Source organism: Bemisia tabaci, chromosome 8, assembly GCF_918797505.1.
Source record: "Bemisia tabaci chromosome 8, PGI_BMITA_v3".
NCBI classification, from domain to species: domain Eukaryota; kingdom Metazoa; phylum Arthropoda; class Insecta; order Hemiptera; family Aleyrodidae; genus Bemisia; species Bemisia tabaci.
This window is the reverse complement of record NC_092800.1, coordinates 37,028,898-37,043,011: the sequence shown is the minus strand read 5'-3', so window position 1 is coordinate 37,043,011 and position 14,114 is coordinate 37,028,898. Positions and strand designations below refer to the sequence as shown.

General features: G+C 40.6%; 1 protein-coding gene across 1 annotated transcript in view; it reads right to left on the bottom strand.

The window, feature by feature from the left end:
* Nucleotides 1-11,997, bottom strand: part of LOC109038766 (transmembrane protein 178B) — a 152,990-nt gene extending 140,993 nt beyond the window's left edge. The window contains exon 1 of the mRNA XM_019053952.2: nt 11,625-11,997. Coding sequence (XP_018909497.1) covers nt 11,625-11,750 — 126 coding nt within the window. The 5' untranslated portion in view covers nt 11,751-11,997. The remainder of the gene's footprint in view (nt 1-11,624) is intronic.
* Between the last annotated feature and the right edge of the window lie 2,117 nt (nt 11,998-14,114).

The following is a 14,114-nucleotide window of genomic DNA, read 5'->3' as shown; positions in this document are numbered from 1 at the left end:
CTTTCCTCCTGCTTTCTGTTGTTTTTCTCTTTCCCACTTTAATGATTCCTATGCAGATAGGATTTTTATGGATGAACCAACAGTAATATTATTTATTTTTTTTTTTTTTTTTTTTAAATCGCAAAACAACCCGATTTTCGGAATTCCGGAGGTAAGTTTTTATTCACTTCTTTCATAGAATAGTATGTTTTTCTTTTATTATTGAAAAAAAAAAAAAATAATGGAGCCAATTTTCTAGTAATGCATCTTGAATGTGAGATTTTTCATCACCACGCATTACGGTTTTATACATTTTGAACTTCAATTCTTGGTCAATTGAGGACCAAACACAAAACTCAACAAACAACAGTCTCTCGAGAGGACGAGAAGGAAAGAAAGATTTTTGGATGAGCATCGGCTACGCGGTGGACGGAGTGATCAAATTAGAAAGTGAATTATCGCGGAGTAATGCCCGGAGGATGACACGATCTTGATTACTCTTTGACTTTTACAATTAAAACAAAAATGCAGATCTCGTGAGATAATCTGACACCGATCCCGACCCGTGGAGAAATCGAAATCACCAAAAAAGAGGATCAGCAAAGCCAATCAAAATAAGTGAAATCTCTTCAACGAGATCCTCTCTTCTTTTCTTTGGAAGGGAATTAAGGAGATGCGATCGTCTTTCAAAAAAACGAGGACTCTTTTGGATACTACAAACTCATGCTGAAATTAGGTACTCCAGCCCCAAAAAACGTAGAGTCGGATATTTTTTCGTATAGCTAAGACCTAAATTCGGAAGGAATGTTCCTATCCACGGTTGCAAAATTAATTGAAACAATTCTCTCTCTGGGATTCTGGTGAAATCCGAGACACTTTCAGAGGGAAAATCTCCGCTTGATATTCCAATCCTCGAAAAAAACATTCATGATTTCGCAACGTGACTTATTGTTTCATTCAAGCTATAAACAAGATGATCATGTTACGCCCACTCACAGGTATCTCTAGCTTTTTTCTTTTAGGTTTGTTTATTTTTTATTCAATCTCGTGACATTTTTCACCTCGTTGGAGTTTACAAATAAGTCCTAAAACACGGCTGTCAAGAGGATAAAGATGCCCAAATGCGAACAAACATCGTTACACCGAAATTTTTTTCTCGTAGAAAAGAATTATGAGAATATATTTTCAGAAACCTATGTGACCACGCCTTTCGTTCAAACCGGTTGATATTTAATGGTAAATTATAGTGGAGAGAAGTGTCTAAAACTTACTACACAGCGCTCTAGTTTTATACCTAAAAACAAATCAATTGATTACTAGCTCATGCAATAAAAATTTATTCCCGATCGGAGCCGGGTATTTGGAAAAAATATAATATTTTTATTTGTTTTGTGAAACAATATGATTGATCATATTCTTGGGGTTTGGGAAATAATACGAGTATTGCCGAAAAAATGCTTCAACAGAGTTAGGTATATTATATTAATTTTCCGGAACTATTATATACTTTTCTAGAGCGCTGGGCAATAGTTGTGATTGGATGCATGAAAAATCAAAATCCAATGATCGTAAGTTAAAGAGGTAATCTACAATAAGATGATAAAGCTCAAAAACTTACGAAAGGCCGATGGTAACCTTTAACGAAACGGTTATCCTCCAGATTCAAATAGTTTATAAATTATTGAGCGATGCCCTGACCGTTAAATTCGAGCCGTGATCAAGACCGACAATGAAACTTCACTCCCAGCGCAGAGATCCAGCGCATTAAATCTTTTCAGATTTCGCTCGAATATCTTTATGAACTATCATGGGACGATGGTTTCTCCATTCGTCAGATTTGAATTGAGTTCCGATTTGATGCTCCGCTTGAACAGAACTGCTTCCTGTCGTAAACTAACTCTTTATCGTTTTCAAATGTCATTTTAATTTCCAGCAAACGATTTCCTGGATCTGCGATTGCCCGGATGAAAAGAAAGTTACTCTGGAGGAAGACATCAGGAGATGTATGATTTGCTAATTCATCAGGATGGGTAATGATGAATTTTCGAGGAGGCATTTCTCAGTAACCGCTGATGATTGCTAGAGTCACTTTATAGAGAGAATTGAGACAACGCAGCTTGTGGATATCACAAACAGGTGTAAAGATTACAAAAATTGAAAGGCGTTTTTTGAAATCTTTGATCAACCTATCCCCGAATTTATGTCTCCGTTCCCTCTGTCATTCCATTTGTTCCTTGCCGTACCCCCAATGACCCGGTCCATTCCAGTTTATAATCTTTGCAATTGGACTACATTTTGCAATTAGGAACTATAAATTCTAGCCCGGTTTAAAAACGACGTATGTGCAATTAGTTTCCCTATGCACATGAGTGTTTTTCCAGAAGAGCCAGAATTTATAGTTCCAAATTGCAAAATGTAGTCCAATTGGTGAAAATCTCTGGATGTAATCTTTATTCTCGTTTGTGACCCTGTGAAGGCCTAAAATACGGGAACCAATCAGTAATGGATTCGCATTGTCTTTACTCTCGGTATAAAGGGACTCTGGCCGTGCCAAGGAATGAGCCTTCATGCGTTGCCAAATCTCCATCGACAAGTCAAAAATTTTCGAGGAAATTTGTAAATATTTTCCTTCCGATTTTTCAGAGAATTTTGTTCGTAATTCGATCCATAGTGTCTAAAAAGTTCGAGGAAAGTTAATCATAACGTTCCTCAAAAATAAAAACTTAGTTTCTTAGGGGAAATTTGGTAACATTCGAATGCTCTCAAGGGGTTGTCCCATAGCATAGGAGTGCTGTCTCCGGTCCTCATGCAACAATCGATGAGTCTGCGATGGCGATGTAATGCCGTCGACCCACAAACTCAAAATTAACACCCAGGCGAGAGCGGTGACTTTGAGGGCGGGTTGAAAATTATGATGCTAGAAATATGTCACCCGGAGTCGGTTGTCGGGTGGGCCCGGCGATCCAGTTGTCCGCCACGCGCCGCGTTCCGCCCAATCCCGATTACGTCATCCGGGGGGGGGGGGGGGGAGGCAGGGGGCCCGACCGCGGCAATTACAAAACGGCGGATCGACAATCGTCCGGAGAACAATCGAAAGTCATCCTAGATTCAAATCACGAGCCTAGCTGCACAGCACCCGCCAGGCGCCCGAATCTATGTCTTCGTCGGCCACCTCGACCGTGCACGGCCAAAAATGGACTCTTCGTCCAAACGCAACGGATGTCGTTGATGCCTCCATCGATTGTAATCTGAGTGGCGTCTTACAGTGGATCGAGTCGATCAGGAAAGTTGGGCGTGAAATTTCTTACTAAAACTGTAAATTTTGCTGTTTCTTTCATCACATTTTAAATTTTAAGGGATGCTCCGAGAAGAAATGCCACGAGGAAACCAATGGAACCACCTTTAGGGGCCTCAAAGTTTTGAATATACGGAGTTATAAGCGTTTAAAGTTCCCAAATTTGGGCCGACTTCTCCTATAGACTCGATCCACTGTGCGTTGGAGGGACCTTCGATTCCTTTCAGACGGTTATATCTACCTCGCTTACTTTCAGTTGACATCTGGGTGCAGGTATCTCTTTCTACAATCAGGTTGGATCAATGGATATTTTGAAAGTTTATCATTAAAAAAAATAAAAAAGGACTGGAAAAACCCCACCGATCTCATGACTATGGTAGCAGAGACAGTATGTTTTAGAAACTCCGCACTAATATCTTTCTTAGAATTTTGAAATTACTTTTTGAAATTTGCCCTCAGATTCGCCTTAAGATGACTGACAACCGTAATGTTAAGCAAAGGGTTCAGCAATCCCAAGTTGATATGCCAAAATTCGCCGGGTAAAGCGCTTGCTCGACACTCATCATTGACCATGAGGCAAATTTTATGCTCAACAAATTGCTCATCAATATAATTAAGCAGCACAAATGTTAGTGGACCAAAGAGAAACGAGATAAGAGTTCCACTATGATGCCGCGGTGCGTAAGTTTGTCTTCTTATACGGGCGTTTAAGTCTCCTTGAATTGTTAATGGACCACTTAACAGGGAGGAAAGTAGGCACCTCAATCATAAAAATTTTACAAAGAATACGATGAATGTATTAAACGTTTTCGAATTCGATGCATAAGATGGGGAAAAAGCGTGTTTCGTGAATGCCAATTCACACTCCGCGCTAATAAGAAACCTATACTCGAGTTAAGTCGAGCGCTGAATCAATTTTGATACTCTTTTTGACTGGAGACTTTTTGACAAGAATAGAATTGGCTTGTTTCAGAATGGCATTAAATCGTGGCAGAGTATCCTACCAGTGCAACAAAAAAAATCAAGGAGGTTTTCAAGAAATTCGTTCAGTTGGTCGATTAGTGTTTTCCACAAGAAGAATGACGTAAGTCAGTAAGTCTACAACGTTGCAAACGGATACGTGCTTTCGCCCTTTGGCCGTCGATATTGTCTCCGGCCTGGCCGTTCAAGGAATATTATGAAAATTAAGACGTCTTATGATCAATTTTGAGCTGTCCTCACGAAGAAACATTGATCAAAATGACCTCCTCGGACTCTCCATGGAAACTTCTGAAACCACCACTGGTAGAATGTCATCCTAATCTCACCTGCGGGCTGCTTGTTGAAATTGATAGACAAAGCCATAGAAAAAGAAGTAGAGAGGAAAATGGAGCAATCTTACTGGCTGGAACGCGAGTTTCTCTAAGACTGTATAAGGAGAAAACGATGAACTAACCTTGGAATCTTTTTGTGAGTTGCGGAGTTAGCTAGTCTATTACTTAGCTTATCGCAACCACCCGCTTACACCAACCCAACAAGATCACTCCATTTGCTCTTGGCCATCTTTCTCTATCGTTATATCTATCTATTTCATTGATCAGCCCGCAGTGCCGACAGATCCTCAGCGCAAAAGCAGAGGAAAAATTTAGCCTCAGGTCAGTAGCCAGCCGTGACATAACACCCGAAACTCCTTGTTAGTCTCGTCGACTCCAGAGGAGGGACTTGGACCGGAGCCTTGGCAGCCGTGTTGGAAGTCGGGGGCCGAAGGCGATGACAGGAGTGCCCCCGGCTGGGGCGCTGGGTCGAGCTGGCACGCTTCCGCAGTGATGAAATGCGCCGTGATTACGGTACCGATATCGATAACGGGCCCTGGGCCCTGATTGATATTTCGCGCACGGCTCCTGGGCCCACCCTCCACCCGCCACCAGAAATCTGGCCCCGTGGCCGATGCAAAGCACACGAGTCAATGAACACTTGTGCTGGAAGCTCTCGTGCCTCTGAACGAAGAAAAAGTTTCGTCACGAGTGTGAAGACTGGGTTTTTTAGCCGGCTTGGAGAGAGGTTACCTAATTTTGTGAGAGAAGGGGTTTATAACGGATTGATTGACAATTTGAGTGAGGTCTGAAGTTTTCGGGGTTACGTTGCATGGTGTCAACGATCATGGTGTCAACAAGCCCAAAATCTGACCATGGAGTCAACGATTGTTGACGTCGTGCTCAGGCAGTAAAACGTAAAAAAGAGCGTAATTTCTTGGAAATTACTTTGATTTTCCTCTCTATTAGCAGAATCTTCTGTAATAATTTGAAGGTATAGAGTTGGCTTGCTTCTCCTCGAAAAAATAAAATAGGAGCGGAAATTTTGAAACACAGCGAGACAGATACGTGGTTTCACTATCTTCTAAATTAGTCAGAAATTGTAATTAGGTACTCATTGCAAAATGAGGTCCATTTGATCCGGAGATCTCTCTATACCTCTACTCTAGTGAGACCTAGTGTCAAATAGCCCGCGTTAAGCTAATAGAAACCAAGCCACATCAGCTACTGCCAAATTCAATTAGGCAGTCTAATTTTTCACATGAAAACAGTTGTGGGAATTTTTGTGCAAATTTCAGCGGATTTTATGCATAATTTGAGTAAATTCCTTAACTTGTTCAAAGAAATCCGCACAATCGTTTTCTTGTAAAAAAATTAAATCGCCTGGTTAAATTTGGCAATAACTGATGTGGCTTGGTTCCTTCCTGCTAAACGCGGTCCAAATCTCTCCCTTTGAAAAGACTGTACCCCACCTTTGCGGCACAAACGCACTAGGCCTAGCCCGAGAGGCTGTTGTATCTTGTGCGCGTGCGTCAGGCGCGTCGCGGTGCCGGGATGGGGACTGCGCCTGCGCGGTGCGCGCGGCGAGCCGAGTTCTGGTGGCGGTGGCTGCATTTGAGGTCGATGTCCTTGCTCCTTGCTCCTGGGCGGATCTGAGCCCGGACTTGAGCAGGCTCGCCTTCTCATCTGACCAGCATCCGGCGCACACTGTAACGAGTTAGTAGGAGAGGTCGGACAAAATTTAGAAACTTTTAACGCTTATAACTCCGTCTATACAAATGTTTGAGGTTTTAAAATTGGTTCCATTGGTTTCCTCGTAAAAATTCATCGAAGAAGCGCCCCTTAAAACTTAAATTGTGACGAAATTAACATCAAAATTTGCAGTTTTTGTAAAAAAAAATTATATCCGACCTCTCTACTTGACTCAATATACTGTGCGACGCACGGTGGATCGACTCAATGGGAGAGGTTGGACAAAATTTAGAAACTTCTAACGCTTATAACTCCGCCTATACAAATTTTTGAGGTTTTTAAAGTGGTTCCATTGGTTTTCTTGCGAAATTTTCTGCAAGAAGCACTCTTTAAAAGTTAAAATGTGACGATTTAAACATCAAAATTTGCAATTATCAAATTTCATAAATTATCAATTTTAACAAATTTCATGTTCAACCTCTCTAATTGAATCAATCCACTGTGCGACGCTCGACATCCGTTGTACTTGTGCGGCCGGTATCCCTGGCTTCAGTGGCCGAATGCAGTTCCTGCCGCGGCGGGGCGTTCTTCCTTTGACGCACTATTTCTGTGCAAAATTTCAAGGGAAACACCAATTCGTGTAGAGTCAACTTTCCAGCTAACTCACGAAATCTTTTAAGCTGGGTCGTTTCGAGTATGTACTATGGACGGCGAAACTGCAAAAATGCGGATCTCGGTTGTGGTGTTTCGAAATCTCCGCCCCTATTTTAAAAGGAGCTTTTTTTTAAAAAAAGGTGACCGAATCAACGTCATGGCTTGAAGTTTTCATAATATATTCTTTATAAAAAGAAGAAAACTCACTAGGATTCTCCAAAATTACGATCAGAGGATTTCCATAGAAAATAAAGTATGGCAGATTGCAGGAAGTCTGCGACGCCGCAAACCGAGATAAGCCTTTTGCAGTTTCACCATAAATATAGCCGTACCCTAAACGTGTCAATCCACTCCTCACTGGAGAAAAACACATTGGATCTAGAGTCCAGACTCTTAAAAACATCGACAAGAAAAAGTACTCTTGATTCAATCTGACTCCAACTTAAATCAAGAACCAAGCCTCATAATTTAAGCGGATTTCGTTTTGTTTCAAGCAAAAATCCTGATTGACTCAAGAGTATTTTTTCTTGTCGATGTTTTCAAGAGTCTGGACTCGAGATCCAATGTGGTTTTTTTTCCAGTGTTCTGCAAAATTAATTGAAAAACCCGTATGTTTTCCGAGGGTGTGACTCTGGAATTGATTTCAAAGTTTTCGCAGTATTCTGCAGGTATAATCAGGGGATAAATCAGGGGAGTTTTCAGTTAAATCCGTTAAGTTGTTTTCGGATAAAAATATTTACGAGCGACCATGAGATACTACTTTGCCGCATTTGTCGCTCTTAATTCATTAGAATGTGGGCTGCGAATCTTACTTTCTATGTGGAATCCGCAGCCCACATTTTAGGACGGCAACGTTGTTAGATATTCAATCAATCAAAGCATCATTCCGAGAATTGACAATGTCGCGATCAAAATAAATATTAGTTTACTTTATCGGCACATTCGGCAACGCTGGAACTAAGTTACAGTGCAAGAGAAACAAACAGAGCGCTCTCAGTTCGTGTCGAATGCGACGAATACTCATTCGAACTCCTGCATGCAACTATTCGAACTCCACGGATGTCCGTGTTGCATACGCACGAAGATGAAGGCGTTTTGACTGTCCAGGCTCCAGGCACTCAGTGTTTCACTCGCGGCGCGTTGCTGATGGCGAGCTTTACTGCGAAGATCCAAAATGGCAGAGCACTTTCAGATCTTCGTTTATACTACCAAGATATTCTTTGAGCACGAATAGTTGCACACAAGCGCAGGAATGTGTGTATCTTTAGTGCTTCAGTTTTGATACCGCAATGTGCTAAGCATGATTTGTAGAACAATTATTCGTGCGTCTAAGAGATTTCCTCGAAGTATTAACGGAAAAATGGAACGCACTCTGTCATTTTAATTCCTCGTGATAAAAGAATAAAGCCCACCGCACAATAAAACGAGCCTTTCAGTGAGGTTAGACATGAAATTCGCGACTAAAACTTCAAATTTTGACGTTAGTTCCTTCACATTTTAAATTGTATGAGAAGACTCTTGAAGGCTGAATTTTACGAGAAAGTCAATGAAACCAATTCCATAACCTCTACGTTCCATACCAACATCGATATGAGCTTTAGTGTGTCCACCTTTTGCCCAACTCCTCTCATTGACTTGCTCCACTGAGCGCCGCTGATGAGGCGGCTGGTGTCTGAAGTCAAAACGCCTTCAGTTCAGTGCGTATGCAACACGGACATCCATGAAGCTCGAATAGTTGCATCCAAGTTGTGCTAATGAAATTCGTTTAGGATCCGTCGCATGCGACGATAACTGAAGCTTATTGTCCCGATGTTGTTTTCTCCAGGTTGCCTTCTGTGCCTTTCATCGCAAAATTTCGAGAGACATGCATTACTTAAAGGTATTACAGTGCTGCCGGCCCTCAAAATTGCAAAAAAAATCAAGTCCTTGAGCATGATACGTAGAGTTTTCTTTTACCTACTATGATGAGTCGTCCTTTATTAGAATTTTGTTTGTTTTTTTCCTACATTGGGCAAAGTAATTTTGACGTTTGAGTGCGAAATTTTGGAATGTGATATCACAGGCTTAAATACAGTAATGATTCTAGTGCATTAGTGATAACAATAGTGAACTTCATGAGCCCTGTGAAAATTATAAAGGTTTTATTCTGCTCGTCCCTCTGAATAGGCCATTCGTTTTTCTGTGTAGACTCTCACTCAAGTCTCTTTGGAACTGCTGGATTTTGTGATCGAACGGAATCCTTTCACAGAAAATATATTTGAGAATTTTTACTAATTCAAGAGATCATCTGTTCAAATGAAAAATGCTATCCTTGTAAAATAGATATTTTCGGTGCGATCTTGCGGCTCTGCAGGATTTTTTTAATTTTACTTTTTTGTCGAACTATGAGAGCAGAAGATGGTCCAGTTTAAGCGGCGAATTCCATCTGGCCGGACAATGGAGCCCACATAGATAGGTCGGCGGATGGACAGGTAGGCGGCGACCTTTACTCCACAGGAATCCGCCGTGTTGCAAAATCAGTTTAACATTTCCATTTATTTTCAAGCGGCTCTCGACGAAATAACGTGTAAAGATTCTACTCACGATTCGCATCCAATTGAGTTACATCCTTGGTCTTAAAATTTTGTTTCGACCAAAAAATATGGTAAATAAGTATGCGAAATTGTGAAATTTTCAAGTGAAAGTTCACATGAACAGGGTGCCAACGTTCTTGATCTTGTTCTAGATTCACCTATTTAGCCGCGCACAAAAATGCTCAAAATTAATGCATCGCGATGTAGGATCTATTCTATACCTACGACGATACGCCCTCAAAAAATGTCCAAAATAAAAATGTCTAAATTTTAAAATTTAAAAAAAAATTGCGAAATTAACTGTATGTTCAACTGCAAACACAGGCCAAATTTTGAAAATCAAAGTACCCAATACGTACAACACCCAAGGAAATACAATGTATGTCCAAAATAGTAGGGAAAATGTTGAAACGAAAATTTAACCTGCACAAAACAACATTCAATTCAACTTCATTCGTCAATCCGTGCCCACATTTAATACTGCAACGTATTTGCACTCTAGTTGATTTCTTTCGTTAGTGATACATAGTTATTTTAATCCCTCTATCCGTCAGGTTATGAGTAATTGGGCATTCGAAAAAAATTCTTCTCTTATTGCAGCTACGATGAGCGCACAGTTATTTTGATTATTTATGCTCTTAGGTTCTTTATCCTTAAGGACATTTCTACTTTTGAACTCTTTCTTTATTTTATTTATTTCTTTCTTTCTTGCTTTTTTTTGCTTTTTTGTTTTTGTTTTTTATTTAATTGACAGAGTCCAATTTTAATGGGGATATTCAAAAGTTTGCAGACAATTAATAATTTATCAGACAATATTCGGCGATGTCAGAGATGTTGTTCGGAATTCTCCCTTTGCATGACATCATTGGCGGATTCAGCAAACTAGCAACATTGTTTTTTCCCCCATTTGAACCTATGAAAATGTATCGATCCTTGTAGGGGCCAGGGGCTCCAACAAGAATCGATTATTTAACATAGGTTTAAATAGAGGAAATCCGGTGTTGCCAAATTGCTTGATCCGCCTCTGCATGACACGGCTGATTAATCCGATGCCACTGAATCCATGAAAACCAGATGAGCGTTTGATGGGAATCCCTCACCAATCCGTTGGCGCGGACTAGCGATTGTGAGCCGAATGCAAATATTGCATTACCTAATGACTGCAATAAATGCTTCGTATGCTGCTTTGCGAGGTGGTTACTCCTATTAAGGCGAGAGGATTCCAGCAATATCGATGACAACATTTTCCCTCCTTTCGTGGAAGGTCAAAGTCGTGGTGCTGGTGCCACGGATAAACCTCCGGTCAGCACGACTTTTGCGCTTCACATTTTGAAAGCTTTTGAGAGAACTTTGAAAGCTCGCCCATCCTCACGTGCGGACATTTAAGGTATAATGAATAAAAGAGCTAACACCTCATTGTTATTTTAGGTCAGTAGCTGTGCTGTACTTCCATTATTCTTTGCTCACAGTGCAAGAATGCATTACAATGCGATGTTGTCACGATTAGACAGCAAATTCAGCGACATTTTTCTGATAATGAGACTACATTCATCTCGTAAATTCTGATTTTACCGATGATGCAGGGTTCTAGAAACGCATCATACCTACCCTACCGTGCCAAGGAAACGCCGTATGAACCTTCAGGCGTTGTCAAATTTCTGTGGATAAATCGCGAATACCCGCAAAAATTTGTAACTTTTTTCCTTCCAATTTTTCACATAATTTTGATCAATAACAGCTCTCAAGGTCTCAAAATTTGAGATTTTGAGAACTGCAGTACCAATGTTCGGGATTTTTACTTGAGCTCCCGCAAATAGCTGACGATTCCACAGACCACAATAACCTGTATTGTCCCCAGCCGCGCTGCAGTGTAACGCCGGATGAACCTGCGGATATTGCTAAATTTATTATTTTGAAATCCGAATTTTCTAGAGCACTCGTTACATTTTTAGAAAATTGGCTTTACAATTTCATCTCGTGTGTGCGATGATATCAAGGAAACATCATCATAATGTTTCTCAAAAACACATTATACTGGAGGAAGTTTAACAGGATTCGGACGTTCATACGGCGTTATCCCTCAGCACCCAAGTGCAGCTTCACTTAACCAAACCCAGCATACTGAAAATCGGGACGAACCTTTATTTCTTCCCTGGAGACCTTCGTGAACATCCAGTTATCCGTGGAAAAGGCGATGGCCAGTAAGGCCGTGGCGATGATAGCACTGATCGTGGCCAACGATAAAGTAACCGCTGAGCACGGCATGGTGGCAAACTATTCGGAAGAAAACGGACGCGGAAAAACCAAAACACAGCCGCGGAACACACAGAATCACAACAGAATCACTTCACAAACCACATCGAGGCTCACAGTCGAGGGAAATCACCAGTGGAAAATCCGTGCTGGGCTATCTATGCATTTTAGGAGTAGACTGGGAATAATATCGCGGCGCGACGAGATACGGACACCTGTTGCGCGGCGGAGGCTCAGGTAAGACTGGAACCAGTTCGTAGCGTCTCCGCCGGTTTCCCTCTCTCGGCCTCCTCCAGCGCACAATGGTGCGCACCGATGAGAGACATCGGACATCATGTAGAAACTTCACTGAAAAAAAATCTCGGTGTATTTACTAGGAAAAGGGTAAAATTACCAAGAATTCAGGGTTTCGCGTTTAACAGAAAGGAACCAAGCCACATCAGCTATTGCCAAATTTAATTGGGCAATTTAATTTTTTACGTGAAAACGGTTGTGCGGATTTTCGTGCAAATTACAGTGAAAATTCTCCACGGTACGAAGCAAATTCCTTAAAATGTTCAAAGAAATCCGAACAAACGTTCTCTTCGTAAAAAATGTTATTTTCCAGTTAAACTTGGCAATAGCTGATGTGGCTTGGTTCCTTTCTGTTAAACTCGGTCCATTTGATCCCAGTTTTTTCTTGGTAAAATTACCATTTATGGAATTGGTAATTTTACCGAGAAATCTCGGTAGAATTATTGAACTTTCTCGGTAATTTTACTGGACCTTGGTAAAAACGCCAATATTTTTTATCGACTGTGGTAGAATTACCGAGATAAAATGGCAAAGTTACCGGGAATTGATTACCAATAAAAGTGGTATTCTTACCTGGAAAAAACAGTAAAAATACCGGTTTTTAGGTAAGCTTACCAGTCTGTCTTGGTAAAATTACCAATAATTGGTAAAAAAAAGTGAGATGGTAAAGGTACCGACGGACCTTGGTAAAAACGCCGAGAATTTTTTTTCAGTGTAATTCAAACTCTTTATATCTTCATTGATACAAACCTAGAGAGTTCATCAATGGTTCCATTAATTTTATCGTAAAATTTTCTTTTAATAGTACCCCTTGTGATGTATAATTTGACGAAATAAACGTCAAAATTTGCAGTTCTATTAAAAAAAAATTGTGTTTGATTTCTGTTCGTGGCTCGCCCCTTTGTGCGGCGGAGGGCCCCCTTCCCGCGCTTCCAGCGCTCCCCGCTCATTATACACATTCCTCAACCAGTTCCTCCACCTGTGCCGCCGGGATACGCGCGGGACACGGGATTCGATACAGGATGACATACTATCGATGGGTACCCTACCTTTTGAGTTTCGCCTCCTTGGTGATACTTCCCTTTCTGTCGTGCTGAGAAAAAGCGTATGAGCGGAAACGTGTTGCCGAATCTCCCCAAGTAGTAGCAGTGGCGTGGCGTGCTTTGCGATGCATCGATTACTATGCCATTTAAACCTATGAAAAGAATCGATAAACGGGGTGTTCGCAGCGAATACCTTAATAATTGATTCTTTACCATGGGTTTAAATGGCATAACAATCAATATATCGCAATTCACGCCACGCCACTGAGTAGCAGGGATCGCAATAAGTTGCGATTCTATCGAAGAATGTATCGCGATTTTATCGACGTCGATCTATCGCAATATTATCGGATAAGAAATTGCGATTAAGTGCTGCGATTTTATCGCATAATTTGCAATAAAATTTGTTGATTTGTTGACGGCGATTCATCGCAATACCATCGAACAAAAAATTGTGATGAATTGAGCTACAATTTCGACTTTTTCGAATGCGATTTTTTCGAATGCGATTTTATAGAGATAATACAATTGTGACGAGATCGAGGGATCGGGCAGATGTTGATGATCCTTGCGATTTTATCGCCAAAAAATCGCATAATAATATATCGCAACATAATTTCAAAATATCGAGATTTTTTCGTTGAACAATGCTACTTGGGTCCTTGATGATTCATGTGGGAAAACTTGGATTGTGGGTATATTTGATTTAATCAAAATTATCTGAAAATTTAGAAGAAATTATCGATTTCCGTTCTACATAAATTTTGATGGTGGATTTGGCACCAATATGGTAGTTTTCCCTGAACGCAGCAAAAAGGTCATACTCTCTTACAATAGAAAAAAACCGTGTGTGAACATTCAAATGTTACTAAACTTCCCCTAATATTTTTTTTCTTAAAACTGTTTATCTGATACCATTTTTCCTATACATTTCCTCATAATAGATAAAATTGTGACAAAATGTCTGGAAAAATGATCAGAAAAACATCCACAAGTTTTCCTGTATATAGTATACTCACGGCAGCTGATTTCCTAAAAA